The 27,911-nt window shown below is 48.1% G+C and overlaps 1 protein-coding gene across 1 annotated transcript; it reads left to right on the top strand.

The window, feature by feature from the left end:
• Nucleotides 1-94: 94 nt before the first annotated feature.
• Nucleotides 95-19,671, top strand: LOC114020408 (HEPACAM family member 2). Its single transcript, XM_027826393.3, has 6 exons — nucleotides 95-223; nucleotides 4,048-4,147; nucleotides 9,482-9,814; nucleotides 12,301-12,585; nucleotides 14,441-14,566; nucleotides 16,434-19,671. The coding sequence occupies exons 2-6, from the start codon at nucleotides 4,081-4,083 to the stop codon at nucleotides 16,523-16,525; spliced, it is 903 nt and encodes a 300-aa protein (XP_027682194.2). The 5' UTR covers nucleotides 95-223; nucleotides 4,048-4,080; the 3' UTR covers nucleotides 16,526-19,671.
• Nucleotides 19,672-27,911: the final 8,240 nt, after the last annotated feature.

Genomic DNA, 27,911 nt, shown 5'->3' with positions numbered 1-27,911 from the left:
ATTTCACTAATCAGCATTTTCTCTGCATTTTTCCACAGACAATGGTGCTGCTCATATGTCACAGTGGGGGCTTTTGTTTGTATTGCATCATGGCTCATACTGCGAGACACCTCCAGAGGCAGGAAGTAGACGTGTCATTTCCCCTCCCTCCACGTACCCCCCTTACCACTCTCCTCTGTCACCCAACACAGAGTCCACGCAGTCCTGAGCGGGAGGAAGGAAGGTTAGTGTTTGTAAAAGTTTATTTCGTCTTCACTCAGAATATGGGCAGAATGAGAAAAGCTGTGTTAAGCGATGAGTGTGTCCATCCTCCCAGCACATTGGACCTAAGTCCCCTGGAAGGCTCTGCTACTGCACTGTGATTAGAGAACAATCACTTAGGATGCTCATTTCTTTTCTTTTAGGAGCAGGGATTTGGTAGTTTGTAAGCTCTAGTGGCGGGTCTATCCATTCAAAGTAGACCTCTCGTTGGCTTCAGTAGGAGTTTTGCTTGAAGACTAATAGGTGGGGAGGGCTCTGTGTTGTACTCCCTGTGGTACCCAATTCTGGTTTTTCTCAGCCTTTTGCCAGGGACTCAGGTTCATTTTAGTATTTTCACTCTTACCTTTTGTTTCCTTTATTCCCACTCTCTGCCTCACATCATATTATCTTCTTCCACTCCTGCCTGTCTTGAGCACTGCATTATTTTTAAACTGCTTTTGAAATACATCTGCTTGTCGGGCTAACATTTCACTTTGCCTCCAAGGCTGAACGGTCCTCTTCTATATGCCTCCTGCATGCAGATCATTTCTAACGAAGGCTCCGATCCTGAATTAAGAAGCATTTGTGTGGACCCTTGCACCTCTACTTCCTATTGAAGTAAACTGGACTCTGTCCGGTTGTAAGGGTCCATGTTAATTGAGCCCAATGCAGGATCAGGGCCAAAAGTAGGGTTCTATCCTACGACACTTAGGTTATGAATTCCAAAGTGAATTAAGCTAAACAAAATGAAGGTCACTTTAATTCTGAATAAGAGCAATCACACAGCAATTTCACTAATCCACACCTTTAGCTAATTCAAATTCATTTTCCTGAATGTCCTTGGATAGCCAAGCCCTTAGAAACATGACTGCTTGGGTGAGTAAAGATTACTCATGTTGGTAAAGTTTTTAGGCCCAGCCTTTATAGAGGAATTTCTCTGTCTGAATTATTGTGTTCCATGCTACAGTATGTGCCATATGTTATAGTGATCTCTTTCTTCATGGAGACAGGTATATACTGATTAATAAAGAAAGGGGAAAAGCCATGTCTCTAAAGGTTATCTTTCTGCAAGGCTGTTAACCTCTGTTTCTCTAATCTGCTTCCCCCTCTTTTTAACAGAAAATGTGACATTATACTTAGCTGACACTTTGATATTGATTGTTTTCAAGATGGAAAGGCTGAGTTCATTGGGGCTTATTTTTCCTTCTGATTTGTTAACCCTTTATGGGCCCAATCCTGCCTGAATGAGGACTGTAGGATCGGGCCATGAAAGTCTGTGGTGTGCTGCTTTGATCTTTAGTGGCTGTAATGGCCAGGAAGCTGAATTCTGGAAAGCTGGTTTCTGGCATTTTTGTTCTAGATCATGTGTGTTCTAAAACGAAGAACTGAAAGACAGAAGTGGAGCTGCCCCAGTCCTTTGCAACCCCAACTTCCCCTCCACACACTGAGTTAATGGGGGAAATACTTTAATTAGAGCTGATACATACTGTCAGGCTGCCTATGGGGGCTCACGGGCATGAGCACCAACCTCCAGGCAGACTGTCAAGAAGCAGGGCAAAAACCCCAAACTGGGTGTGAGTTCTATAAACAGATTTCACCAACCACGTATCAAGTGTGAACTTCAGCCTTACCTCGGAGTCACAGACAGTCCCCTTCAGCACTCTATCTGGCCACAAGCCTGCCTGTGTGATAAATGATCCTGTACACCCATAGTTCTCAAACTGTAGGTCACAACCTCATTTTAATAGGGTCACAAGGGCTGGCTTAGACTTGCTGGGGGTCAGAGCTGAAGCCAAAGCCTGAGCCCCACTGCCTGAGGGTTTCAGCCCTGGGCGTTGGGACTCGGGTTACAGGCCTCCTGCTGGGGACTGAAGCCCTTGGGCTTCAGGTTTGCCCACCCCACCCCCGGGCAGTAGGGCTAGGGTGGGCTTAGGTCCCCTCTCCTGGGGTCGTGTAGTAATTTTTATTGTTAGAAAGGGGTCGCAGTGCAATGAAGTGCGATGAGCCAGAGGGAGATGCTGGCAGCTTCCTGGGAGTCGCACAGAGTCAACTGGATTTTTAATGGCCCAGTCAGCGGTGCTGACCGAAGCCACCAGGATCCCTTTTCGACCAGTCATTCTGGTTGAAAACCAGATTCCTGGTAATCCTAGTCCCCTCTTTGTAGGTCTGGGAGAAGCAATTGCAAAGTTCTTTGTCCACTGATGTTCCACAATAGCTTCTCTGGTGTCTGTAGTTCTGTTTTTTCTGCGCAGGAGCCGATATTTCTTGTGGTAAGCTAGCATTTCACACTTGGTAACACATCTCTTACTGTAGGGTTTCACAGTTTAAGCAAATCTATCTATCTATAGTTGCAGAGCAAACACTTACATATTACCTTAAAGTATACATACAAGTAAGACTAATATATGCAACATCTTACAAGCATTTCATAAAGTCTAAACATTAAACACAGTCTTATAATAATTCTAATATCTATTTTAACAATGCTAACACCAAGGCGAGCCAGACTGGTTTCCAGCTATGCATATGGCAGTGTTCAATGAGGCCCAGAGGTCCTGACATGAGCTGGCACCTGGTCTGCCAGCGTCCCACACATTACAGGCAAAACCTCTTTTCCTGCCTCTGGAGGTGTGTTAGGAGGAGAAAGCCAGCAAGGAATGCAAAGTCAGGGCCCTTTCCTGTTCCCAGTGGAATCCACGACAAACCCCCATTGATTAAAGTGGGAGCAGGGTCAGGCTTATATGCAGCATTACAGTAAAGGGAGGCAGTGTGGCTCAGTGGACTGGACTGGGATGCTGAAGGCCGGGTGTGTCTCTCCTGTGTGCTCAATGTTCCATTGCTGGTTCCATGGAGGAGGAAGAGAAAGCATCCTGACTGGGACGCAGAGGGGTGACGAATGGAGAAGGGCAGAGGGGGGAAGAGATGAAGGGCTAGGGGGATGGGGGCAGGACAGGATAGAAGATGGGAGGGGGATAGGAACAAGAGGGGTTGAGAGTTGGGGATGGGAGGATAGGAGCAGAGGTGGGGGACATGGTCAAGGGCTGGGGACACAGGTGAGAGCAGTGGGAATGCAGCAGGAGTTGGGAGGGGGAGGATGGGAGCAGAAGGGGACAGACTGGTGAAGGCACAGAAGATTTGCCACCACTAAAGCACACTCCCCTCCAGAACCTGGAACTTAACCCATTATACCTGAATCTCAACATTCCTTTGCTGTCAAACAAATACAGCTGTGAGACCCATTGACAAAGTGCGTGGCTCATCGCCCTGTAGTAGCAGGTCTATATAGAAGATGACAACCTCTTACTGCTACCAGTTACTCTGTTAGCTGAAGTGGTAAAGTACCATGCTGTGGAACTAAAGTTCCTCACCTGGCTGATGAATCACACGGGGAGTCAATGTGATTAAATGACATTTTTGTTTTTTCAAATTTTAATGTTTTTAAAAATGTAAGAAATTCCATCCCAAAGCTATATGAAAAGGACACTAAGCTTGCAAAGTCACACAGTGGAAAGTTAGGAAATACCAGAACTGAGGTTGGCAGTGCAACCTGAATTCACCCCCCCATCCCACCCTTGTGCATATGCATTATGATTCATTTTTTAATTACACGAGCATCTCACAGATTAAATGATTTGTCAAAATTTACATAGAGTATCTGTGGTAGAACCAGGTTTTAAACTGAAACCACTCAGCTGGGACCCAGGAGGCCAGCCTTTCTATCTGATAGATGCAAAGATAGATTTGTCCAAGAAAACTGCTGTAAAAAAATGTTTATTAAAGCAACACTTCTCACTCCTTTTCTCTCAGGCTCTAGCTCTTCTGTAACTTTCCAGGAAGAACATGCCCCGGGAAACTCTGCATGAGATGCTGCTTGCTCTTCTGCTCTATCTTGCTTGCCTTCTTCCTGGTAAGTGAAGTGATGTCTGTGTCTGATGTTAAAGCAACTTTTGTGACAATAACCATCCAGCAATAATCCCTTTATCAAATGGGCTTAGTTTTCAAGGTTAGCGTGATGAAGTTGTGTGTGTGTGTGGATGTTTTGAGGACAGAACTAGTCTACAGTTGTGTGATAGAGAAAAATGTCTTTCATGCTGCTATTGTTCAACAAATTCTTGTTTTTGCATATTGCTCCATGCCTGGAGAATGTACTGATGGGCACTCTTATACACCAAAAATTAAAATTAATAGAAGCAAGCGTATTCTGCCTGCCATCACCACCAGTTACGTCTGGGCTATGAAAGTCAAGCTGTATTCACTCTGCATCATATACATCATCCTTGTCAATAGAGATTGTGGAACAGAATTGGGTGAATACAAGGTGGGGGGGGGAAGCCAACCCAATATTAATATTCTTGCACACAAAACCTGCTGCTCTGTTTTACAATTATTCACAAACCCTTTTATCAACTTTCATCCACTTGCAGGATCAGAACCTATGTGGGTGGACAATCAAGCATGCCTACAGCTCCACTGAAGTCAGTGGGGTTCAGCCGGGGCACAAATGATAAACCCCCCTTCCATGTGAGTCTGGATGAGGAAGGGTTTATTCTCAGAATGTTCACAGAAAGAAAAGTATCCCAAATTCTAGTGTGAATGATTAATAGATTCCAAGGCTTCTCTGAATTAATTCCTGTTTGAACTGAGCAGATCTTTTAGAAAACCAGTTGCTGGGTTATTTGTTGGAGTATGTCTGTCTGATCTGTTATGCCACACTCATCGCTGTGGAACAGGAAATGGTTAAACTGGACATCCAAGGTGCAGAGAGAGGCCTGATCCAAAGTCCACTCGAGTCAGTGGGAGTCATTCTACTGACTTCAGTTGGCTTTCCCTATGGCCCAACTGCATTGGTCCCAAGGAGCTCAGATTGTATCCACAGGTTCCATTCCCCACTTCCATCCTCATCACACAAAGGCAAATGTGACGCTGCTTCTCCCTCTCCCATCCCCACAACTCTGGGCAGCTGCATGGGAGTGGAGAGATTGGACTCAAGAAGCAAGTGAAAAAGTGGGCAAGCAAGTGGAAAATTGCCCATCGAGCTTTCTCCATGAATCTACTGATGTGCCCATGTCCTGCAGTAATGACTGGTTTAGTAAGGCTGATTCTGCCGTGAGCCAGCATCACACCAGCCCTATAACAGCTTTGAAGAAAGTTTTTAAAATTTAAAAGAAAGTCGTTTCCCAAGGAAACTCACCATCCGCTGATGGAGGAGATACCAGGAAACCACGCACCAGAAATAATTGAACCGCTTTCAGTCAGTCAGATCACACAGGGCTGGACTGTGACCCTAGATGCAGCCCTGAACAAAGGGTAGTGAGAAAGCAATGCCAAGTTAGGAGAAGCCCCGGGACGCACTGTGACTCAGAGACACCCCTCTGAGTCACAGTTATACCCCTGTTTCCTCCTGGCTTTGGGGAAGGAGAAGGAAATGCAGTAGTTTGCTGCTTTCCTATACCAGCAACAAATTATGATATCCCCTATGCCAGTGAGCGGGTGAGGGAAGTCATGTCGCTGGCCTTTGCCTATCCACAAACTCCTCCCAGTCCAATGTCCAATTAGACCCATAAGCAGGGTTCTTACTTCCCCTGTATGGGCATGTAGTTAAAGTCACAATTTAGCTGCTAATCAGCATAGGTATTTCTTTTAAAAATTCTGCTCTTAAACCCAAAGACATGTCCAGCGTGCCCTGCCTTCTCCCTCGCTCATGCTTGAAAATAAAGATCCTTAAATAAACAATTGTGGTGAATTTAGTCCCCATGAACTCGAGCGACAGCCTGGGAGCAGAAGCCCTCAGTATGGCCACAGAACAGGGAATGATCACGTGATAGATGAATGTACGGAAGTTCAATGTGGGGGGACCACCTCATTGCAGTATTGCTAGCCCGAAAGATTTGAAACTCATAAGCCAGGTCCCCCCAAAACCATGAGACTTTTGTAAAAGAATGAATTTGGAGTCTTTTTGTCTTCTCATTTTTGATCCCATAGGGATCATGTTTTCCAGCTTACCTCTGCAACCATGAAGGTTGGAAACTTACTTTAAGCTCAGATTCTCATACACACGACACCAGGAGCTGGGGCTTTCAGAACACCCAATATCACAAAACTCACAATTATGTCACAGGAACTGGCATGTCTGGAAAGAAATTCTGTTGTCTCCTTGTCTGTCTAGGGTCTAATGCTACAAACACTTACTATCTTGTATGCACTGTGTCTTTGATCTGAAAGTCAGACTGTGTCTCCTCTCTGCAACATACTTCTCAATTTAGGAGGAGAGTTGGGTGAGTGCAGCAAAATAAAAATTCTGGCAAATAAGATGTGCCTTTTCTTGATCTCATTTTGATTCCTTTATTTAAATCTGGGCATTCCTACCCTTTGGTGAAGTCCAAAAGGCAGTTTGGTAGTTCAGTGTGGGGAAAAGTTGTATGGCTGTTACCCATGTTGTGCAGAGCCTTTGGACAAGCAGAAGATTTGCCCTCCCAACTAGGAGATCAGGTAACTGCTTTCAGCTCTCCAGGGGCGGCAGATCCACGAACTCCAGTGCACTTCTTTGCATCTGCACTTAGGGCTCGATCGTGCTCCCACTGAAGCCAATGACAAAGCTCCCACTGGCTTGCACTGTCTAGGATCAGCTTTTTAGAGAAAGGTTTAAGCTCTGTGATGGCCCAGGGCCTTAGCTGTTAGCCGCATTTACCTGAGTAATTTGAGGGGTAATACCAAGAGAAATAGCAGCTGTAAAATGCATCACACTGTACTATGCCGTGTTGTTGTAGCTTGGTCAGTCCCAGGATATGAGAGAAACAAGGAGGGTGAAGTCATATCTTTTACTGTGTATCTCAAAAGCTCATCTCTCTCACCAACAGAAGTTGGCCCAGTAAAAGGTATCACCTCACCCACCTTGTCTCACCCCGTACTGACAGCTGTGCTAAAAATAAAAATTCCCCACAGGGGGTCAGTGGAGTAGCAGCACCCAACTATTGTTGGCATATTCTATACCAGGGGTGGCCAAACTTACTGGCCCTCTGAGCCACATCCAACAATCTTCCAAAGTTTGAGAGCCAGGGCACACCTACCGGGGCTCGGGGCTTCAGCCCAGCAGGAGGCGCTTGCCAGGGCTCAGCGCTTCAGCACTGCTCTTGCTGAAGGCTCGAGACCCCGGCTGCCACACCCCATGGGTCTGTGGCCCCAAAACACCCCTCCCTGCTGGGCAGAAGCCCCTACTCCACCACCCCACTGCAAGGCAGAGGTCCTGAGGTCTGTTCCCCGTCCCTGCAGTCTGGTAGGTGGAGAATGGGGGTAGGGTTCTGCGAGCCACACTTTATCTGTAAAAGATCCGCATGTGGCTTGAGAGCCACGGTTTGGCCACCCCTGTTCTAGACCTTCTCAGATACTAAGCCCTAGGAACACTGTGGGCATGATGTGACGTTTGTCTCCCTTCCCTTGTCTTTGCATATTGCTCTGGCCCCAGCAGTGTCAACTCCACTCCTTGGTGCGTGAGATGCTGACAGCCACTTGCCCACCATTTGCCCTTTGCAGAGTCTGAAAGGTTGGCCCTTGTTGTCAGAGCCAGGAAGTGAGATCAGTTCTGAGAAACATGGGTTGCAAAATGGCCATTTGCCTTGGGTAAGCAGAGGAGGAAAGGCAAAAGAGGTGTTGATGCCAAAGAGGAAACAAGAGATGTGAAGCCACAGGTCACTTGAACAGCAGTAGGGTTATGTGCTTCTTGAAACGGCTTCCAGAGTGACCAAGTTAGGGGACTTAGTGCCATGCAGGCACATCCTATACAGGCAAACAGCAGCGATGGCTAGACTCTGAGCGGCCCTTGTGCACAGGGTGCTCAAAAAGTTTTTCCTCTTGCATGGCTGCTATGGAGCACAGGGGATGCTCTTTCCTGCTTCTAGTGGGGAGCAGAGTGCTGAGAAAGGGGGCAGCAGGGTGGGGTCTAGGACTGTGGGCCTGCACTGATTTCCATCTGTTTAATTCTGAGAATCTGGACACAGATCTTTCCTCTGTTCCATATTTATAATTACTGCAGCTGCTTTGACTTGGGATCTGCAAGTCACGTGCAAAGCAGTTGAAAGGCTTGTCTAATTTTGTGACAGCTTCTGTAAATGTCTCTGCTGAAAAGCAGTTGTGCCACTTCTCGTGTTGCTCCTCCTCAGTCAGCAACAGTATTGCAGAGAGAATATTTTCCCATTACTCCATGGTGGAATCACAGCACTGTCACAAGTGCAACAAGATCCGATTGAACTCAATGCTTAGCTACAACCAGGGACAAATGTTGGTGTCCAGAGCAATGTGGAGTATTTGCATTGCATTTACATTCATGTTAATTAGGTGGAGTTAAATGGCAGCCAATTATCTCAAGTTACAGCAGGGATTAAAAACTCCAGTCTAGACAGGACTACACAGACACTGAAAATATGGTGCTCTCTCTTCTGTCTGTTTTAATTCCTGGGCATTTAAAACATACCTAAATATCTTTATTAGGTGCTTTTAGGAAAGGAGAAGCTCATTCCATGCTCTTCCCCATCTGTCTTAGCTATTTCTAAGGCATCTCTCACCGTGGTATCTGTCTTTCTGAGCTGGTCACATGTCTGGTCCTAGATTTGCTACAGCAAAAGAAAAACACACCTGAATCAGTATGAGATCGGGACACACTGTGGCTTCGGTATCTTGCCCGAGATCTTGCTGTCAAAGGTTAGAATAGCTCAGCAGGTGGATGAGGTGATTTCAAACAGTTTCCCCTTCTCTAACATGATCTTCAGCCCAACAGTGCGGCAGTCATTGGATCATAATGGCGAGCAAACCTGCTGGGCAAGGAAAGCATGATGGTGGGCTTAGAAGAGCTTCCTCTTAAATCCCCCCAATTTTTTCACTGGAGCAAACGTTTCACTGTCACGCTCCAAAATTTTTGACTCCCTACTTTTCTTCCTATGCACCTCAGAATAAACGCTGGGCTGGCTGCTCTTCTAACTCCAGAGTCCCACCCTTCATGACAGTTGTGTACACTCAGCTGGAGTTGTGCACATACAAATGATGAGGTGATTGGGCTCTGGGTTAATGATCGAGTTCCCCATTTCTGAAGGAGGCCCAGGCGAGGATAGTCCTTGCCAATGCACCCCAGAGCACTGATAATATTCCTCCTTCCAACACGGCTTCTGACTTCTTTGAGCAACATGTGAGTTAATTTCTGGCCACCTTTCCAGCACGACTAATGCTGTTCTGCTTGACTTCTTCTCCTCAGAGGTCACGATGGACCAAAAGACTAAAGAAGTCTATTGGCGCTTCAACACCACACTACTGCTGATGGGGACCAATCTGAACGCTTCTTCGATCTTTAACGTGGAATGGTGTGCACAGCTGAACAGGAGCGAAGAGGTCTCCATTCTAACATACTCACCCAGCTCCAAGAACATCTATATTAATGAAAGTTACAGGAAGAGAGTTGTCTTTTCTCGTACAAACTTTTCCTTGACGATTCATTGTGTGACTTTCAGTGACGAAGGAGTCTATACACTAACCATCCAGCTGCTTGACAGGCAGCAACAGATCGACAAGTCAAGAGTCACAGTGATCAGTAAGTGGCCTTTTGTAAAATCCATGGCAGCCCAAGTTGCATGAGCCACCTCCGCTGATTAGACAGTGACAAATTTCCAGTGCACACACCTGCCCTCATTTGATTAGAAAAGGCTGAAGTGGGCAAAGGGAGGTATGCAAGAGAACGTACAGAGAGCTGATAAACTGGTTCTGTTTAAAGCCAGTTTATTGACCATGGAGACTAACAACAGACCAAAGGGTGGCCCTGTTAAGGCACTGCACTGGGACTCAGGACAATTCCTGCCTCTCCTACATATAAAATAGGGATAATATTAATACTTGCTCTTTCCCACCCTTTGTTTATTGTGTCTATTTGGAGCATCTTTACTATGTGTTTGCATAATGGCAAGCACAATGAGGCCCTGATCATGGCTAGGCCCTCTAAGGGCTGCTACTAATACTGTACAAAAATGAATACCTGAACCCAGCCTGTTACTGAGGTCTATAAGACTCTGGTGCTTGACAATGCAGTATAAATGGGGTAGGGAGGAGGGAGGATACGGTTTAAAGAAAACACGTCCAAATGTAAAAAGATCAGAAGGTTTTCTTTAGGAAGCAAGGAGAAGCCAAATCCTGTTCAGAGAGAATGTGTGTGTGTGGAGAATGTTCTAAAAGAGTGAATTCTAAAGAAACCCTGTGGAACCTTCATGAACAGTGAATTCTGAATTTGTGGTCACAAATATTTGCACCAGAAAATTCTAACAGTTATAGTCATCCAATCTTGGAACAGGTGCATACCATATATCAGTCCAATCAAAATGGCTCAAATTTTGAATGTCAAGTAGTGAATGCTCACAATGAACTGCTTATAGAAGAGCTACAGATCAAGAATTATCACTGAAAAAATACAGAAATTCAGTATTAATGTAGCCAAAACCCCTGAACCCTGCTCCCATAGCAATACCATGAGACAATCAGAAACCTATACTATCGTATCCATCCATGGCAAATATTATCATCTGATCAGTGACCACAAAAAACTAGAATGACTTAATCTTAATCATAGAGTGGTTGGGTCACTTTTCAGCCTTCTTCACAGTCAAACCCAGTGCACTTCAAATAATTGTATGATTTTTTGACAGGCAAATGGCAAAATAAAAGCAGTCATACACCACTTCTCATAAAGACCCTGATCCTACAAAGCACCAAGAGCACACAGCACCTTGCAGAAGGTGCTCAGCACCAAACAGCATTGGGCTCCAATTCCACAAGGCAGATAATCACCCACAGACGCAACATGTCTCCATATACAAACCTCACATGCCCAGATCCTGAAACTGCAGCACTTAGATGAAAAGGGCAAAGATTGACATGTGACAAACCATCATGCTTAATATCAGAGGCATGATTGTATGTAACAGATTAATAAGCCAAAGTTATGTGGTGCACTGTCATAGGGCAGGACTTCTCCCCAGCTTCCAAGCATGCCCAGTCCCCTTTAAGAAGGTTTATTGTCCAAACAAAGCAAATTAAACAAACAGAAACCGTCCCTTAGCTCACCCTTTGTCTTTGGGTTTCACAGACACCTGTCCCGGGGTCTCTGGTGATCCTGCTTTTTGCAGTTTCCCAGTTCCAGCCAGCTCTTTCTGGAGCACCTGGCTGCTTGCTCCAGGGACCCACCACAGCAGTTAGTTCTACTCCACTGTGGCTTCTCTCTCGCAGGCACTGCCTGTCCCAAGCACTTCTCCCCTTCCTGCCCTCTGGAAGGGGAGTATAGCGCCAGGTGTTGCCCCACCCACTTTTAATTCGCTCAGCTGGGCCCACCTGCTCTGACATAGGAGCACTGGGTCTGCTCTACTCACAGGGACCAGCTACCCTGTGATATGTACGTTTTTGATACGTTGCATGCAAAGGGAATAAATAGTCTCTATATTGGCAGAGTTAATGTAGGTTGGTGCCTTAACTGGGGATTTCCAGATAGTCAAAGGTTTGAGTTTCTTGTAAATTTAAACTTAATGGATAATAAACATTCAAATCATTGATATGTACCTACAACCAGAGCTGGTTGGAAAACCTTTTTCCCATCCTGTGAATATTTTCGAAAGTTCACCTTTTTTCCCCATCTTGAATTGGGATGAAAAGTTGAAATCTCAAAAATATTAATGAACCCAAATCTGATTTTTGTTTCCATTTTGGGCCAGTCGAAAGGTTTTGTTTTGAATTTGACATTTTAAAAAAAACTATTTCCCAGTCTAATTTGCTTCAATTTCTAAATAAAAAATTATTTTGAACCAGAAAACTGGAAATTCTTGCTTTGAAAACATCAGTGAAAGCATTTCTGATGAACAACTTTTCATGAAATGTATTCTGCCCAGCTCTAAAGTAGAGACTAGAATGCAGATTTGTTATGCAAAGCAGTGAGGCTTTGCGGGAATGTACATAATGTTACCCACAATCCCTTGCTTTCCCCATTACTCTGTATTTGGAGGTCACTATAACTTGACAGCTCCTCTTGTGCTTTTTCAGTACCTGTGTCGAATGTGCACATCACCAGACAGACATCTGCTCCTCATCAGGGGAAAAACATCACCTTGAATTGCCTGGGGACAGAAGGAAATGCCATATCCTACTCCTGGCAGAAATGCAACCAGCCTTTGCCAATTGGAAACCGCACCATCCTGTCTAAGGACAACGCATCCCTGACCCTCATTAACATACAGCAATCCGACATTGGGAACTACAGATGTGTGGCCCAGAATGTACTCAGCTCTGGGCATAAAGACTTCATCCTGCAGCTCTGTGCTGAGACTGGTAAGAGGGAAACTCATTATGAATTATTGTTATCGTAATTCTAGCCTATGCTATGACATAGAGATCGAAAGCAGCGAACAAAGACCTATGCTATCACTTCTTGAAACCTATCTGTGTTTCAGACACTATGTGGGCACAGACACAGGTGCTGGCTTTTATTTTTCCCAGTGGGTGCTCCATAGGGGGACCACATGTCCAGTTTTTGACTGGGTGCCTGGCAGCTCCAGTCAGCACCGCCGTCCGGGCCATTAGAAGTCCAGTCGACGGTGGTGCAGAGCTAAGGCAGGCTAGTCGCTACCTGTCCTGGATCCGCCCTGCGCCTCAGATGCAGCTAGCAGGTCCAGCTCCTAGGCGAGGGGGCCACAGAGCTCCACATGCTGCCCCCACCCCAAGCACCAGCTCCGCACTCCCATTGGCCGGGAACCGTGGCCAATGGGAGCTGCAGGGGCGGTGCCTGAGGGTGAGAGCAGTGCGCAGAGCCATTTCCCGCACCGTCACCTAGGAGTCGGACCTGCTGGCCTCTTCCGGGGTGCAAGCACAGTGCCAGACAGAAAAGGGAACTTGCCATAGCTCCCCAGCCCTGCTGACCAGGAGCCACCCAAGGTAAGCCTGTGCCCCAACCCCAAGCCCCAACCCTAGCCCTGAGCTCCCACAAACCTGGAGCCCCCTCCTGCAACCCAACACCCTCTTCCCCTGCCTCACCCCAGAACCTGCACCCCCAGCCAGAGCCCTCACCCCCTCCCGCACCACAACCGCCTGCCCCAGCCTGGAGCCCCCTCCCACACCTGAATCCCTCATTTCTGGTGCCCCCCCTCCCGTATCCCCAGTTAGAGTCCTCACCCCCTCCCACACCCTACCCCCTGCCCCAGCCCAGAGCCTCCTCCCACACCCTGAACCCCTCTGTTCCCCCAGCCTGGAGCCCCCTCCTGCACCCCAAACTCCTCATCCCCAGCCCCATCCCAGAGCCCGCACCCCCAGCCAGAGCCCTCACCCACTCCTGCACCCCAATCTCCTGCCCCAGCCCAGTGAAAGTGAGTGCGGGTGGGGGAGAGCAAGTCACTGAGGGAGGGGGAATGTACTGAGCGGGGGGACAGGGCCTCGGGGAAGGGGCAGGGCTAGGGTGTTCGGTTTTGTGAGATTAGAAAGTTGGCAACCCTAGTGCTCCACCTCCGCTGGGCTCCAAGGCCCTCCCCGCTCCGCCCCTTCCCTGAGGCCCCTCCTTTGCCCTGCCTCTTCTGGCCCCCACTTTGCCCCCTCTTCCCAAGGCCCTGCCCTCACTCTGACTCTTAACACACTTGAGCATTCACACTGCACTGTAAACCTCGGTATACAATTTCTGGACCTGGGTCTCACAACCATGCTAATGTATGCATACTGCACAACACAGATCTTCTGACTCAGGTCTGCAGCTTGAACTGCGTCCACACTGAAAATGACAGGGCTTGGACCAAGTCCCAGTGGGACTCAGGCTCTGACCCACCCCTCTTAGCAGGGTTTCCGGACCCAGGTCCTGAGTGCTTGCAGACCTGAATCAGACTGATTTCTGTGTGCCTGGAAGCATGGCTCGCCCTCAAACCTGTGTCAGAGCCCGGGCTTAGTGTGCAGTGTAGACATACTCTCTGGGGCCCTGAAGAGGGAAAATAGGGGAGGCTTGCGGAAAAGGGAACTCTGGCCATGAGGGACTGCTCATGAAGCGGCAACCCGGTTACAGTTTCTCTCTCACACACCCCCAAAAAAACCCAGCTGTCAATGCAACCACAAGGTTCAAACCTGGAGACATTTTTGTGAAGCACTTTGGATCATTTACCCTGAAGATGTTTTGTTTGTATTCTGTGTTTCTGTCAACCCTAACCAGGTGTCTCACCCTGGTGGAGCTATGGCATTTACGGGTACCCTGGCTATCTGGGCTACGCTATTGTCATCTTCTACATCTTCAGCTGGGTGAAAAGGACCAGGAAAAGCAGCTCCAAAGGCCAGTCAGGTACCAGTACCTCCACCTTGCCCCTCAACTGCTGAGCTTCCCTCCCCTTTGCCTTCCATCAGCCATTACAAGGCTTGCATAGAAGCATCTGCGTGCAAAGAAAAGTGTAATTAGATATTCCTGATGCAGTCATTTTTTTTTCTTTTCTAAGGGGCCAATGCAGGGACTGGTTACACTTTAGCTTGCCAAATAAATGCAGATTTTTGAAGTTTCAGCAATGCCTTTCACCACGCAAGCTGGAGGTGAGGCACAAGGCTGATAGGAAAGCGATGAAAAACGCTGCTCCCACGGGGAATCAGGGAAGCATTCTGATTTGGAGGTGTTTTTACCCTGCTTTGCACAAGCCGCAAGGCTGCGGAGAGGAGGCCCATAGCCAGCACAGTTGAAACACAAGGATAATGCTGATAACCAGAGAACAGTTAACGCAAGTTAAAAAAAAAAAAAAAAATGCAGGAAGAGGAAACCCACAGCCCAGGTCTTAGTCCCATGACTGTGGGCGTGTAAAGCCTCACTTCCCACAGCCATTCGCCACTTCTGCCTCCCAAGCACTTCTTCATAGTTCACCCCCTCAGCACCTGTGTTTAGCTGAGGGTTAACTTCTTCCCTGAGCAGAGTCCCACATCCAGCGCCGGCGCTAGGATTTTGGCCGCCCCAACCCCTTCTCCAAATCCCCGGCCCCGCCTCCTCCCCCTGGCGTGCCGCATTTCCCCCCCATTACTTCCTGCGGGCCCCGCCCCGTCCTGCCCCAGCTCACCTCCGCTCCGCTGAACGCACCGCCCCTCCGCTTCTCCCCCCCCCCCAGGCGAGGGAGCGGCGGCGCGTTCACGGGAGCAGGGGGAGCGGCGGTGGGGGGGGAGCGCAGGAAGTAACTGGGGGTGGGGTAGAGAAACCTCCGCTCCACCACCGCCCCCTCCCGCGAGCGCGCCGCCGCTCGGCTTCTCCTCCCTCCCAGGCTTGCCGCGCCGAACAGCGGCAAGCCTGGGAAGGAGGGAGCGGGGAGAAGCGGAGCGTCGGCGGCGCGCTCAGGGGAGCAGGCGGCGGGGCCGGAATGCCGCCCCTAGAAATGTGCCGCCCCAAGAGTGCCTAGAGCCGGCCCTGCCCACATCCTATCTTTCCCAGCCATTCAGGAAGGGCCGGGCTCCACCGCAGTACCTCAAGAGAGCTAATGCTAGGAAGCAGGTTTTATCTAAAATGTGCAAAACATCTGCAACGAAGTTGCAAAACTGCCCGAATCAGGAGTCTCTGTGCCTTCTGCTACACACAAAAGGGTGGAGCAGAGCACTGAGAAATGCCCACTTTACGCTCCTGAGTAAAAAGTGGTTTTGAAATGTGCCGTTCAAAATTGAAACCTCTGCATGTTTCCGATGCAGAAACAGCCACTTTTCAAATGTTGTAGACTTTTTTCAGGGCATCAAATACAAATCTCTGGACAGGGAGACTTGGTAGATTTAAAATCCCCCAAATTGCTGCGGATTACCATCCTGGATAGCTTTATTCCCCACCCTGCTGCTGGCAAGCCTTTGATATAACAGGAGGTGCCAGGGAGGGGCAGAGCAGCCATGACATAGAGATACACTTTTACACTCTGCTCCATACCAGCCGCAGATATTCCAGTGCACTCCTTACCCCACCGGTTCTGCTACCACCTCTGGAGCAAACAAGAAGTTGATGGTAGGGTTCACTCTGGTATTTAATAAGCCCCTTTCCTCAGGTTTTGGCCATATCTGGTTATCAAATGTGATGGTAGTGCTATCACTTTTTCATGATCTGCCCCTGAAGCTCACCTGGTATCACATATGGAAGCTGCTTGATCCATGCAGAGTCATCTTGGAGACTCGTGTTGTTTTATTTTCTGCTTTTTAAACAGATACCATTTATGAAAACACGACTTTTGAAACACCCCCCACAAAGAGCTGTAAAAGAGTTCCCCCTGTCTACATAAAATACGTCAAGAAGTAATCTTAAAGGGTAGGAGAAAGACTGGTTTCTATTCAGAGTGGCTTTGTTTTATTATGTGTACAAAATACTCAGCCTGTCCTGCTAGTGTGCACGTCCCAGTGTTGATGGGAAGAGATGGCTTCAGAAAGAAAGAAAGAAAGAAAGAAAGAAAGAAAGAGCTCTACAGATGGAGTAAAACTGCCTTTGTGCACACTAGCTGCATGCACCTGTCTACCTACCTGTGGTACTTACATGAACTCCTGCTTCCAAAGTATCTGAGCACATGACAATCTTTAATTATTTACTTAGCCTCGCAACACCCATTGGTTTCCCCATTTTACAGGTGGGGAACTGAGATGCTAAGTGACTTGCCCCAGATCACACAGAGTCTGTGGGTTTGTCTACATCATGCAGCTTTTAGCGACAAGGCTGTGTCGACACAGCCTTGTTGCTAAAAGTCAGCGTGTGTAAATGCTCTTTTTCAGTACTTTGTCGGCACTTTACGTCCAGCCCAGTGAGTGCTCCTGCCGACAAAGCTGCGTTCACACTGCCACTTGCGTCGGCAAAACTTTTGTCTTTCACTGGGGGGGTGCTTTTCCAAGTACCCATGAAAGACAAAATGTTGTCAACAACTTCGCAGTGTAGACCAGCCCTCAGGCAGAGAAGGAAATTGAATCCCAGTTTCCCAAGTTCCAGGTTAGCCCTCCAACCGTTGGACCACCCAGCACCAACCCGTGTTGGTGAAGATATGCATTGTCTTTCTGGGAGGAGCCCTCTCCAATGTTTCCATTTTATGCATATGCATTACTTCATTTACATAAGTGACACCAAGCTACAGCATTGCAAAATAAAAGCACTGTGCTCAATATCTCCCCAAGTTGCCTCATCCCCCACCACCTTGTAGATCATTTACCTTCAGCTCTGCTGCCATGCCCACAGCACTCTCAAGAACAGTCTGAGTCCTGGCCTTCTTCAATGGGCAGGATTTTCTCCATGAAGTGGGATGACAGTTCTTCACAGCGCTTAGTGCTGGGTTCTGCCTAGGCTTGAAGAAAGTCTTTGCTTCCTTCTGTCTGTTTCAGCTTTTGTTTTCCCATCATCGACACTCCCGTTTCTACCCCTCTCTCTTTGTCTGGCACAGGGTGTCAGAAAACCATGGAGATCTATGGGTGATAGGGAGGAAGGGGCAGTTTAGGGGCCAATGCATTGAGGATAGTGCACAAGGGTAATAATTCACCAGATCCTCGACTCCTTGTCTTTTGCATGATTGCTGCTGTCCTATTGGCACGCTTTGGAATTTGGTGGGGTCTTAGTGGTCAAATCAGACTTGTGGGTCTTTCACGGAAAGTAGGAGAGCTCTGACCACTATCTTCATGAGGTGATGATCTGAAACAGGGCTTGGGCTGTGATGTCCTCCATATTGACATCTAAACCAAGGACCAGGTCCAAGGTGCGACTGGCTGTGTGGATTCGACCAAAGAGGTGAGAATCATAGAGAGGCAAGTGAGAAGAGTCAATATGCATGTTGAAATCTTCCAGGACAAGTCTAAAATATGTCACCACCACCATGAGCAAGGTATCTGTGAGCTCCTTTATGAACTCTTACAGTCTATCAAAGGATAAAATCAGCATGACATTTCTAAGCTTGGTTTCTCTTTACCTCTGACCTTGCTAAATCCAGTTATGAGCAGGCAATCTTAGAACTATTGGTGGCTCCTTCTCGGACTTTAAAATTAATTTGGCTAAATCTTCTGGTTTCTCTTCAGCACTCCAGCCCACACCAGCACCGGTGCAAACAGGTTTTCTGTCAGACAATGCGGGGATGTGTGTGTTATTTATCTATCTGTTCACATGTAAACTGAGTATTTTCTGATTCTCAATGGGCTTCCTATCAAGTCTGAACTGTATGGAAATGAAGGATGCTGTGGGGAGGGGGACTTCAGACATATCTAACGGGAAAAGAAGACCAGAAGGGGGAAGGGAACCTTATCTGGGGGAGCACTTTGAAGGTTTGCTTGACTGTATTTGGGGGGCAGAGAAGATGCCTGAGCACCTTTCATGGGGGAAGCAACAAGCTTGATGGAAAAATGCTGAAGAGAACACTGAGTGAGATCAAACTTCTTTAGACAGGAAGTTAACCTCTTAGTTAAATTTAGTCTCTTGAAAGCGTGTTACGATTTTGCTTTACATGTAACCACCTGTTCCCAGTACTCTCACTCACTGTTACCTGGATCTCTAAACTTTGATAATATATTTATACTGAAAACAAGAATAAGTTTGTCTAAGTGCTGGTGTTGAGCTGAATCTTACAAGCGGGTGGGTACTGTCCCTTTGGGAATAACAGGCCTGGCAGCTCTGGAGTGTGCACTGGTTCAGGGGCTGGAAGCTACAGGGAATGATCTGAGGAATCGGGGGTTGATGTGTGCCTAGTGCTACCTGTACAGACAGAGCCAGGCCTGCGGGGCCCTGGAAGGCAGGGCTTGTGTTGGCAGGGGCTAGTGGATTCAGGGAGCTGATCCACAGCTGGCACAGACAAGGCTGTCTCCTGTGAAGGTAGTGTTGCCAACCCCTCAAATTGTCCTGGAGTTTCCAGGAATTACAGATTAATCTTTAATTAAAGATTATGTCCTGTGTATAAACTTCCAGGAATATGTCCAACCAAAATTGGCAACCCTATGCAAAGGGCAAGTGGTTGTGAGGTGCCTGATAATCCAGGGTACCCCTCGGGAATGTCATTCCAGGTCAATAGTATATGCACATACTGTGAGACTGCACTATAGAGACTGAGAAGATCAGAGAGGAACCTGTCTGCATGTGTTGGGAGGTCAGACTAGATCAGTGGTTCTCAACCTATTTATCATTGTGGGCCACATCCAATACTACCTATATGGCCCTAAGGGTGTCACATGGGCCGCAGCTGTGTGCTGATTGGGCTGCGAGTGGCCCACGGTTTCAGAACCACTGGACTACATGATCACAATGGTCCCTTCTGGTCTTGGAATCTATGAACGCACGTATTGAAACATATGATAGCAACCAAGTGGGGAAGTCTGTATAAAGAACACCAGTAGGCTTACTGGCTAATAGCTTGGGTTAAGAAGTTACTCAAAAGTCTTCCAAAATCTGTTTGCAAATGTTTGTGTATGTATTAAATATTTGCTCCCTAAGACATTGTGTGGTAGTCTCTCTCTCTCTCTCCCTCTCCCTCCAACGCTGACAGGCAGCTATTAACACCTACATTCAGGGTTTTGCATACCACAGCTCTGAGGTTTAACGCTGGGTAACACTTTGCTGACAAGTAATGAACAAACCAAACTCTCTGACCTGTGTTTCAGCACAGACGTAAGCTGACGTGAAGGAAAAAGGGGAGAGTAAATTAGTCCTACATAGTATAACCTCAGTCAGCAACCCTCTTGCTCGTTACATTTACAGCCTAACCAGACACAACAGAGCAAGGGTTGGGGAACGCCGCATAACCTACAAGCAGAGTAAGCAGAGGATGGTTGGCAAATGGCATTGTAATGCTACAACTGGTTTTTGGAGGGTGGGAGGTTGTTTTTAATCCTTGGGGAGGGCTTAGTTAGGAGACTAGCTAAAACAGAAACACAAAGGAAGGGCGAGGGGCCATGGAGGGGAGGGGACTAGAGGAAGGGCAGCCAGAGGAAGGCTGAGGTGAACTGTGAGGGAAGCGCAGGAGGGTGCCAGAGCAAAGGGCTGATCAGTACAGGGAAAGATGTCCAGAGTGAACACTGCAGTGAGCAGCCTGATGACAACATCAGCGTCCAAGGGTCCCACCTGAGGCTGGACCTTGCATTTGCTCCTGTCACCTGGAATTTCTCTGGCCCCTGGTCTGGTTCCTCCCTGGAATATCTTTCTTACTAGGCACACATAGCTCAGGGAGTCACCACATGGGTGCTAGTACCCCCAGAGGGCAGGAGGGACAGCCCAGCACAGGGGGCCCAGGGAGGGATGCCAGGAAGAGGGCTGGTTCAGGCTGGGCCCCACCTCCATCGCTTAGCCCCAGCAATCTCTGTCTTACCTGTGTAAGGTGGGTCTGGGGAAGAGCTGCATTGAGGCATGCACCTGCCTTTATGACTCTGTACTCCTCCATCCTTTCAACCCCTCAGGGGCTTATGGGCATGAACCACTCTGCCAGCTTGGGAGCCTCTTCCCTGGCTATTCCCTCCACCCAGATCCTCCCATCGTGGGTGTATTGCAGCACAGAATAATCTCAGTTTCAAAGATGATCAGGTTCCTGTAGTGGAATGCACAGGCCCAATACATGTGCTGATTCCCCCTGCTTCCAGTCTGGATAATATAGGGAAAGTTCACATCCAGCTCCATGCTGGGGACAAGGCTTCTCCCTCCAACAGCACAGATATCACCTTGTGGAAACCACACAACCCTGGCATGCACCGGGGACTATTTAAACAGTAATTTCAAAGCTTCAGCTGCTGCAATCAGGGGTCCAATACTGACTAATGAGCACAGAAACCTCTTCAGTTAACCTGTTCCTGGCAATATTCGCATCCCGGAGCCATAACCGACGTACTACAAGCTAGTGACAGAGAACTGGCTTTCTTACAAGGTCCTCACAGACTTTGCCCAGAATCTTGGGACGGTTGCACCAGCTGTCCCATCTGCACTTACGCTGAAGCAGTCACTATGCCTAGAATTCACATCTCCAGCTGGCCTCTTTAGATGCCTAGAAATCAAGGTGAGATGGGGAAGGGTTGCACAATGGAGAATAGGAAACAGTGAATATTGTCCAGCTAATAAATGACAATGAAAAGCCAAGTGTCTAAGGTGGAATTTTGAGGGACCATCTGGTGCAGACGTCTCCAGTCCTTCAGGGTCCCCACTGGTGCCATTAATGGACATTTGGACCTCTTTCATAATAGCTGCATTGGAAGTGACTGATGGAAGCCAGGAAATACCCACTCCTCTGTACTGTCCATCCACACAGGAGAACGTGGGTGGGGTAAGGGATGTTGCTATGGAAAGTACATCTGAAGATCAAGCTAGCGGGAGAAGCTGTGGAGTGAGGGTCTGTCATGCTGGGGAGATAACGACAGTGGGACTTACCTTAACCAGCTCAGGACCTGGTCCTGCAGGAGCAGAAGCAGGGGAACCAGGCTGCAGGTGACACCCTCATTCACAAAGTGCTTCTCCTGCACTTTAACTGCTCCTGCAGCAAAGCGCACCTCCAGTCTCACCTGGGAGGGACACACACAAGGAGAGGGTGAAAGGGCTGGGTCACCTTGTAACAGCAGGGATCACTCTGATAGGGATTTACACTCCACTTGCAGAATGATCTCAGCGTAATGTGAACTAAAGACTGGGACTGTATCGATAAGTAACTCTCCTGGATGCAAGTGCTGATAAAGGGCCAGACCCTGCAACCTTCACTCACCTTGTGCAATGCTTCACTCTGCGTCATCCCATTGGAATGACTGGGACTAACCCTGGAGCAAGGTACTACTCAGCATTAGTAAGAGTGGCTGAATCTGGCCTATAGTGTTTCCTTTGACAAAACGACTGGCATAGAACTGTCCAGCGTGTGCAGCTGTCCTGTGCTGAAGCTTCCTGCCTCATGCGGATGTTGGCCTGTTGATATGTAAATCCACAACCACACACATCCTGTGATATTATTGCATCTGAGATACGTAGCTACAGTGCAGTAACAGCTGGCCCAGGGCTGTAGAGCTGCACCTAAGACATGCTCCCATAGACCATAAATGATCATGTAATGAAAAGGAGGAGGAGAGGGGTTGTATTGTGATGTGCTCTCTGATCAGTCAGCTGTTAGTGTCTGTACGTTACCTTGACAAGTTCAGTTCCCATTGGTTTGTGGTCAGCAAGAATGGCTGGGGAAATTCAAGGTGGCCTGTTAGAAGAAAACAAGAGCATTTAAAAGACAGAGGGTATTGAAAGTCCCTTTGTTCACATGATCCCCTTAATTGTGTGCTTGAGGCCTGGTGGGATGTGGAGTCCCAGGGATGTTTTGGCAGGGCCTGCACCTCTGATAAATAGATGACATTGGGGCCTTTCTAACTGCACGGGGCTACAGCAGGTTTGTGTCTGATACACATGACACCAGGTCTAATCCTACCAACACAGCTATACCAGGGTCTGTACCTCCACTACAGAGGACACAAATCATTATGTTTAATGACACGGCACTGACAGAGCTGTGTGGAGGGACACAATAGCAGAGTACAGGAAACTGGCCAATGAACGTGAGGAGAGGTGGCGGCAGAAAGATCAGAGGAGGCATGAGGTAACGCTGGGGCTACTGCGGGATCAAATGGACATGCTCCGGAGTCTGGAGGTTCATGAATGGCAGCAGGATCACAGACTGCTGCTGCAGCCCCTGTTTAACCGCCCTCCCTCCTCCCCAAGTTCCATAGCCTCCTCACCCAGATGCCTCATAACATGGGGGGGGGGGTGAGGGGAAGAGGCTCCGGGCACCCAACCACTCCACCCCAGTGGACAGCCCAAGCAGTAGAAGGCTATCATTCAAGAAGTTTTAAAGTGGCCTTTTCCTTCCCTCCTCCCCTCCTCCCACACCCTACCTGGGCTACCTTGTGAGTTATCTCCCTATTTTTCAAAAAGAAAAGGAGTACTTGTGCCACAAGTACTCCTTTTCTTTTTGCGAACACAGACTAACACGGCTGCTACTCTGAAACCTCCCTATTTTTATAATCAATTAATAAAGAATACATTTTTTAAAAGATAGTGACTTTATTTCCTTTGCAAGCAAGCTGTGATCGAAGGGGGGTGGGTGGGTGGCTTACAGGGAATTTAGAGGCAACCAAGGGGGCGGGTTTTCACCAAGGAGAAACAAACAGAAGTGTCACACAGTACCCTGGCCAGTCCTGAAACTGGTTTTCAAGGCTTCTCTGATGCGCAGCGCTTCCTGCTGTGCTGTTCTAACCGCCCTGATGTCTGCCTGCGCGTATTCAGCGGCCAGGCGATTTGCTTCAACTTCCCAACCCGCCATAAACGTCTCCCCCTTACTCTCACAGAGATTGTGAAACACACAGCAAGCAGTAATAACAGTGGGAATATTGGTTTCGCTGCGGTCTAACCAAGTCAGTAAACTGTGCCAGCGTGCTTTTAAACGTCCAAATGCACATTCTACCACCATTCAGCACTTGCTCAGCCTGTAGTTGAACAGCTCCTGACTACTGTCCAGGCTGCCTGTGTACGGCTTCATGAGCCATGGTGTTAAGAGGTAGGCTGGGTCCCCAAGGATAGCTATAGGCATTTCAACATCCCCAACAGTTTTTTCTGGTCTGGGAAGTAAATCCATTCCTGCAGCCATTTAAACAGACCAGAGTTCCTGAAGACGTGAGCATCATGAACCTTTCCCGGCCATCCCACATTGATGTTGGTGAAATGTCCCTTGTGATCCACCAGTGCTTGCAGCACCATTGAAAAGTACCCCATGCGGTTTATGTACTGGCTGCCCTGGTGGTCCGGTCCCAAGATAGGGATATGCGTTCCGTCTATCGCCCCACCACAGTTAGGGAATCCCATTGCAGCAAAGCCATCCACTGTGACCTGCACATTTCCCAGAGTCACTACCCTTGATATCAGCAGATCTTTGATAGCGTTGGCCACTTGGATCACAGCAGCCCCCACAGTAGCTTTGCCCACTCCAAATTGATTCCCGACTGACCGGTAGATGTCTGGCGTTGCAAGCTTCCACAGGGCTATGGCCACTTGCTTGTGAACTGTGAGGGCTGCTGTCATCTTGATATTCTTGTGCTTCAGGCCAGGGGAAAGCAAGTCACAGAGTTCCAAGAAAGTGCCCTTACGCATGCGAAAGTTTCAGAGCCACTGGGAATCATCCCAGACCTGCAACACTATGCAGTCCCACCAATCTGTGCTTGTTTCCCGGGCCCAGAATCAGCATTCCAAGGCATGAGCCTGCCCCGGTAACACCATGATCTCCAAATTGCTGGGGACCGCGGTTTTAGAGAAAACTGTGTTCATGTCCTCATCACCGTGCTTCCGTTGCCTCCTCGCCTGGTTTTTCAGGTGCTGGGTCTGCATAAACTGCACGATAATGCGCGAGGTGTTTACAATGGTCATAACTGCTGCAGTGAGCTGAACAGGCTCCATGCTTGCTGTGCTATAGCATCTGCTCGGGCAATCCAGGGAAAAGGGCGCGAAACGATTGTCTGCCGTTGCTCTGATGGAGGGAGGGGCGACTGACAACATGGCTTACAAGGTTGGCTTACAGGGAATTAAAATCAACAAAGGGGGTGGCTTTGCATCAAGGAGAAACAGAATGGCCCCCTCAAGGATAGAACTCAAAACCTCAAGGACAGAACTCAAAACTGGGTTTAGCAGGAAGTTGATTTCACGGAGGGAGGGAGGAGAAAATGAATACAAAACAAATCTGGTCTATTTCTTGTTTTGATCCACTTCATCTATCTTTACACATCTTGCTGGCAGCAGATGGGGCAGTACGACTGCTGGCCATTGTCATCTCCTGGGTGCTCGGCAGCAGACGGTGTAGTATGACTGCTGGCCATCATCGTCTCCTGGCTGCTCATTAGAAGACGGTGCAGTAGGACTGCTGGCCGGACTGAATCGCCATGAGATTAAACTTAAAAGGGTAATGACCTGGCTGAGTCACTCCCATGTTTGCCCAGGTGCCCCTGACCGACCTCACTGAGGTCAGCTAAAAGAGCACCCTGGAGTACGGCGACGATGGCTACCAGTCATACTGCACTGTCTGCTGCCAAAAGGCAATGAGCTGCTGCTGTGTAGCAATGCAGTACCGTGTCTGCCAGCACCCAGGAGACATGCAGTGATGGTGAGCTGAGCGGGCTCCATGCTTGCCATGGTATGGTGTCTGCACAGGTAACCCAGGAAAAAAGGCATGAAACGATTGTCTGCTGTTGCTTTCACGGAGGGAGGGAAGGGGGGGGGGGCTGACAATATATACCCAGAACCACCCACAACAATGTTTTAGCCCCATCAGGCATTGGGATTTCTACCCAGAATTCAAATGGGTGGTGGAGACTGCAGGACAGCTACCCACAGTGCAACGCTCCGGAAGTCGATGGTTGCCTTGGTACTGTGGATGCACTCCGCCGACTAAAGGCACTTAGAACGTTTGTGTGGGGACACACACAATCGACTGTATAAAAAACGCTCTCTGCAAAACCGACTTCTATAAATTTGACCTAATTTCATAGTGTAGACATGGCCTCACACATCTTGTTTCCTTATACCAACGAAGAACAGCAGCAGCTTGCTGGCAGTAAGTTTGATGCTGTTCTCCCACCCAAGCTCTGAAGGAGGATGCTGAGAAATCTGGGGGCCTCCGTGACAGCTCTCCAAGCTGTGTCAGTCAGGCAGCTGGGCTATGACATCTTCCACATGTAAAAAGAATTTAAAAAGCCATTGATTCAATCAGTGATTACAACACGCTGTTGAATCCCAGTTCTGCTTATTATAAACAACAGGGCTAAGTGCAGAGAGACTCACATTTCGCTTATTTGGGGCCTGGTGTCTTACCTCCCACCTATTCCTGTCTGAGTCATCTGTTGGCTTGATAGCTCTGGAGATTAAAGTTCTCTAGCTACAAGCCAGGTACAGTATGAGCAGCAATGACACAAGCTTTCCACACTGCCTGTCATCCACTGTGTGAAGAGGAATCCCTTCTCGACATGAGAGGAGAGTTGGATCCCCATGGGCAAATCAGTTCTCGGCCTCTCTGCTGAAACTGCCTGCATGGTACCCATTAGTGCTAGCTGTGGGGGTGGGCTTCGGGATGAGATCATAGAGGAAGCCCCATAGAACAGGGCCCTTGCTGGCTATTGCATATGAAGATGAATTATTGCTTGTATTACAATAGCCCCTACAGGCATCAGTTGAGATCAAGGCCCCATTGTGCTCCCTGCTGTGCGTACACACAGCACGAGATAGTCCCAGCCCCAAAGAGCTTTCAGTGCTGGAAGCCCTACACCAAACCTGTGAGGCAGAACAGAAGCGCTCTCTCTCTCTCTCATATTAACACTCTGGTTTTGCAGTATTTGTGGTACCTCACCGGGCTAACTGAGGTGGCCCCGGCCTACAGTTCAGCCATACCGCTGGAGCCCTTGCTGGCCTGCAGGTTCTGTCCAATGTTGTGATGAACCTGCACATGCAACAGCAGGGCAAATAGGTCCTTCTCTCCAGCCAGGGCCCTGTGCTTCTCAAGGATGCCAGCAAGGGCATAGGTTGCTTGGTAAAGGTCAGAAAAAGACACAAGTTAAATGTCAAATTCTTGCTTTGCCACCACACTTCACAACTTCTCCAGGTAGGGGAGAAATATGCTTTGATGCTCCCCTTCATCCACAGGCAACAGAAACAGGATAAGGAGGTTTTGCCACTGAAACGGTTTAGCAATATGCCAACTTGGTGCCTAGTGCTAATAACGCACTGTTATATGGGAGACCAGAATTGGATTTCTAGTCCCGCTCTCCAGCTTCTTCCTGAGACTGCAGGGCTGGCAAGAGTGCTGAGCTCAAGGGGAATGAGTGCCTCCCATGGCTCAACAGTGCCCCGACCAGGCATACATTCAATTATCCCAGCACATCACAAAATTCCTAAGCTCTTTAATATTTTATTTCATATTAATATTTTACCTGGAAAGTGAAATTCTATTGGCTGATGAGAATTCCACACTGGGTGATAATAATGTATTTTCAATTACATACCAGCAAGATAGAGGACAAATAGATTCTTAGATATTTGGTTACCATTTATTCAAGACTAAGACAAAGTACTCTCACCTGCATACCTGTCCAATGTCTTTGAATATGCCCGGTTGTTAAATACGGGTAATCAGAGATCTCCCTCAGTGTAATAACATCACCAGACACAACATGTCCTGGGTAGTAAAAAGATGCTGCCTTGGTAATTTGGTAAGACCCTGTTAAACAGAAAGATCTGATGACTGTATGACTGTCCCACGTTTCTCTAACAAAAGCTCACTGTTGTAATGACTACTGTGCTGCCTGATACTTACATAGCTAGGATCTGTAAACCTGTTAAAATTCCCTAAATAAAAAGATGGATAGTAAAATATAATAAATAGTAATACATTTTCTATTTAAAACAGGGCTCCAGCTGCACAGAGTGGATTTAAATCATGTATGTCTAGCCAAGTAAGGATTCCCTTTGGGTCAGGGAATGCTATGATGGCATAGTCCAGCTCAGTGGCTCCTATGTCACCCTCCTTCCCACCCCCTCAAGGGGGACGCTGATTGGGTAAACAAACCCCACACTGGGCAATGAGGGGTTAAGGAATTGCTCTGGGCTGAGCCAGTCCCGCCCCATCACACCTGCGGGAGAAACACCAGCAGGAAGAGGAGTTAAAAGGCAGAAGAGCAGCTCCCTTAGT

Source organism: Chelonia mydas, chromosome 9, assembly GCF_015237465.2.
Source record: "Chelonia mydas isolate rCheMyd1 chromosome 9, rCheMyd1.pri.v2, whole genome shotgun sequence".
Taxonomy (NCBI): domain Eukaryota; kingdom Metazoa; phylum Chordata; order Testudines; family Cheloniidae; genus Chelonia; species Chelonia mydas.
This window is presented reverse-complemented; position numbering and strand designations above follow the sequence as displayed.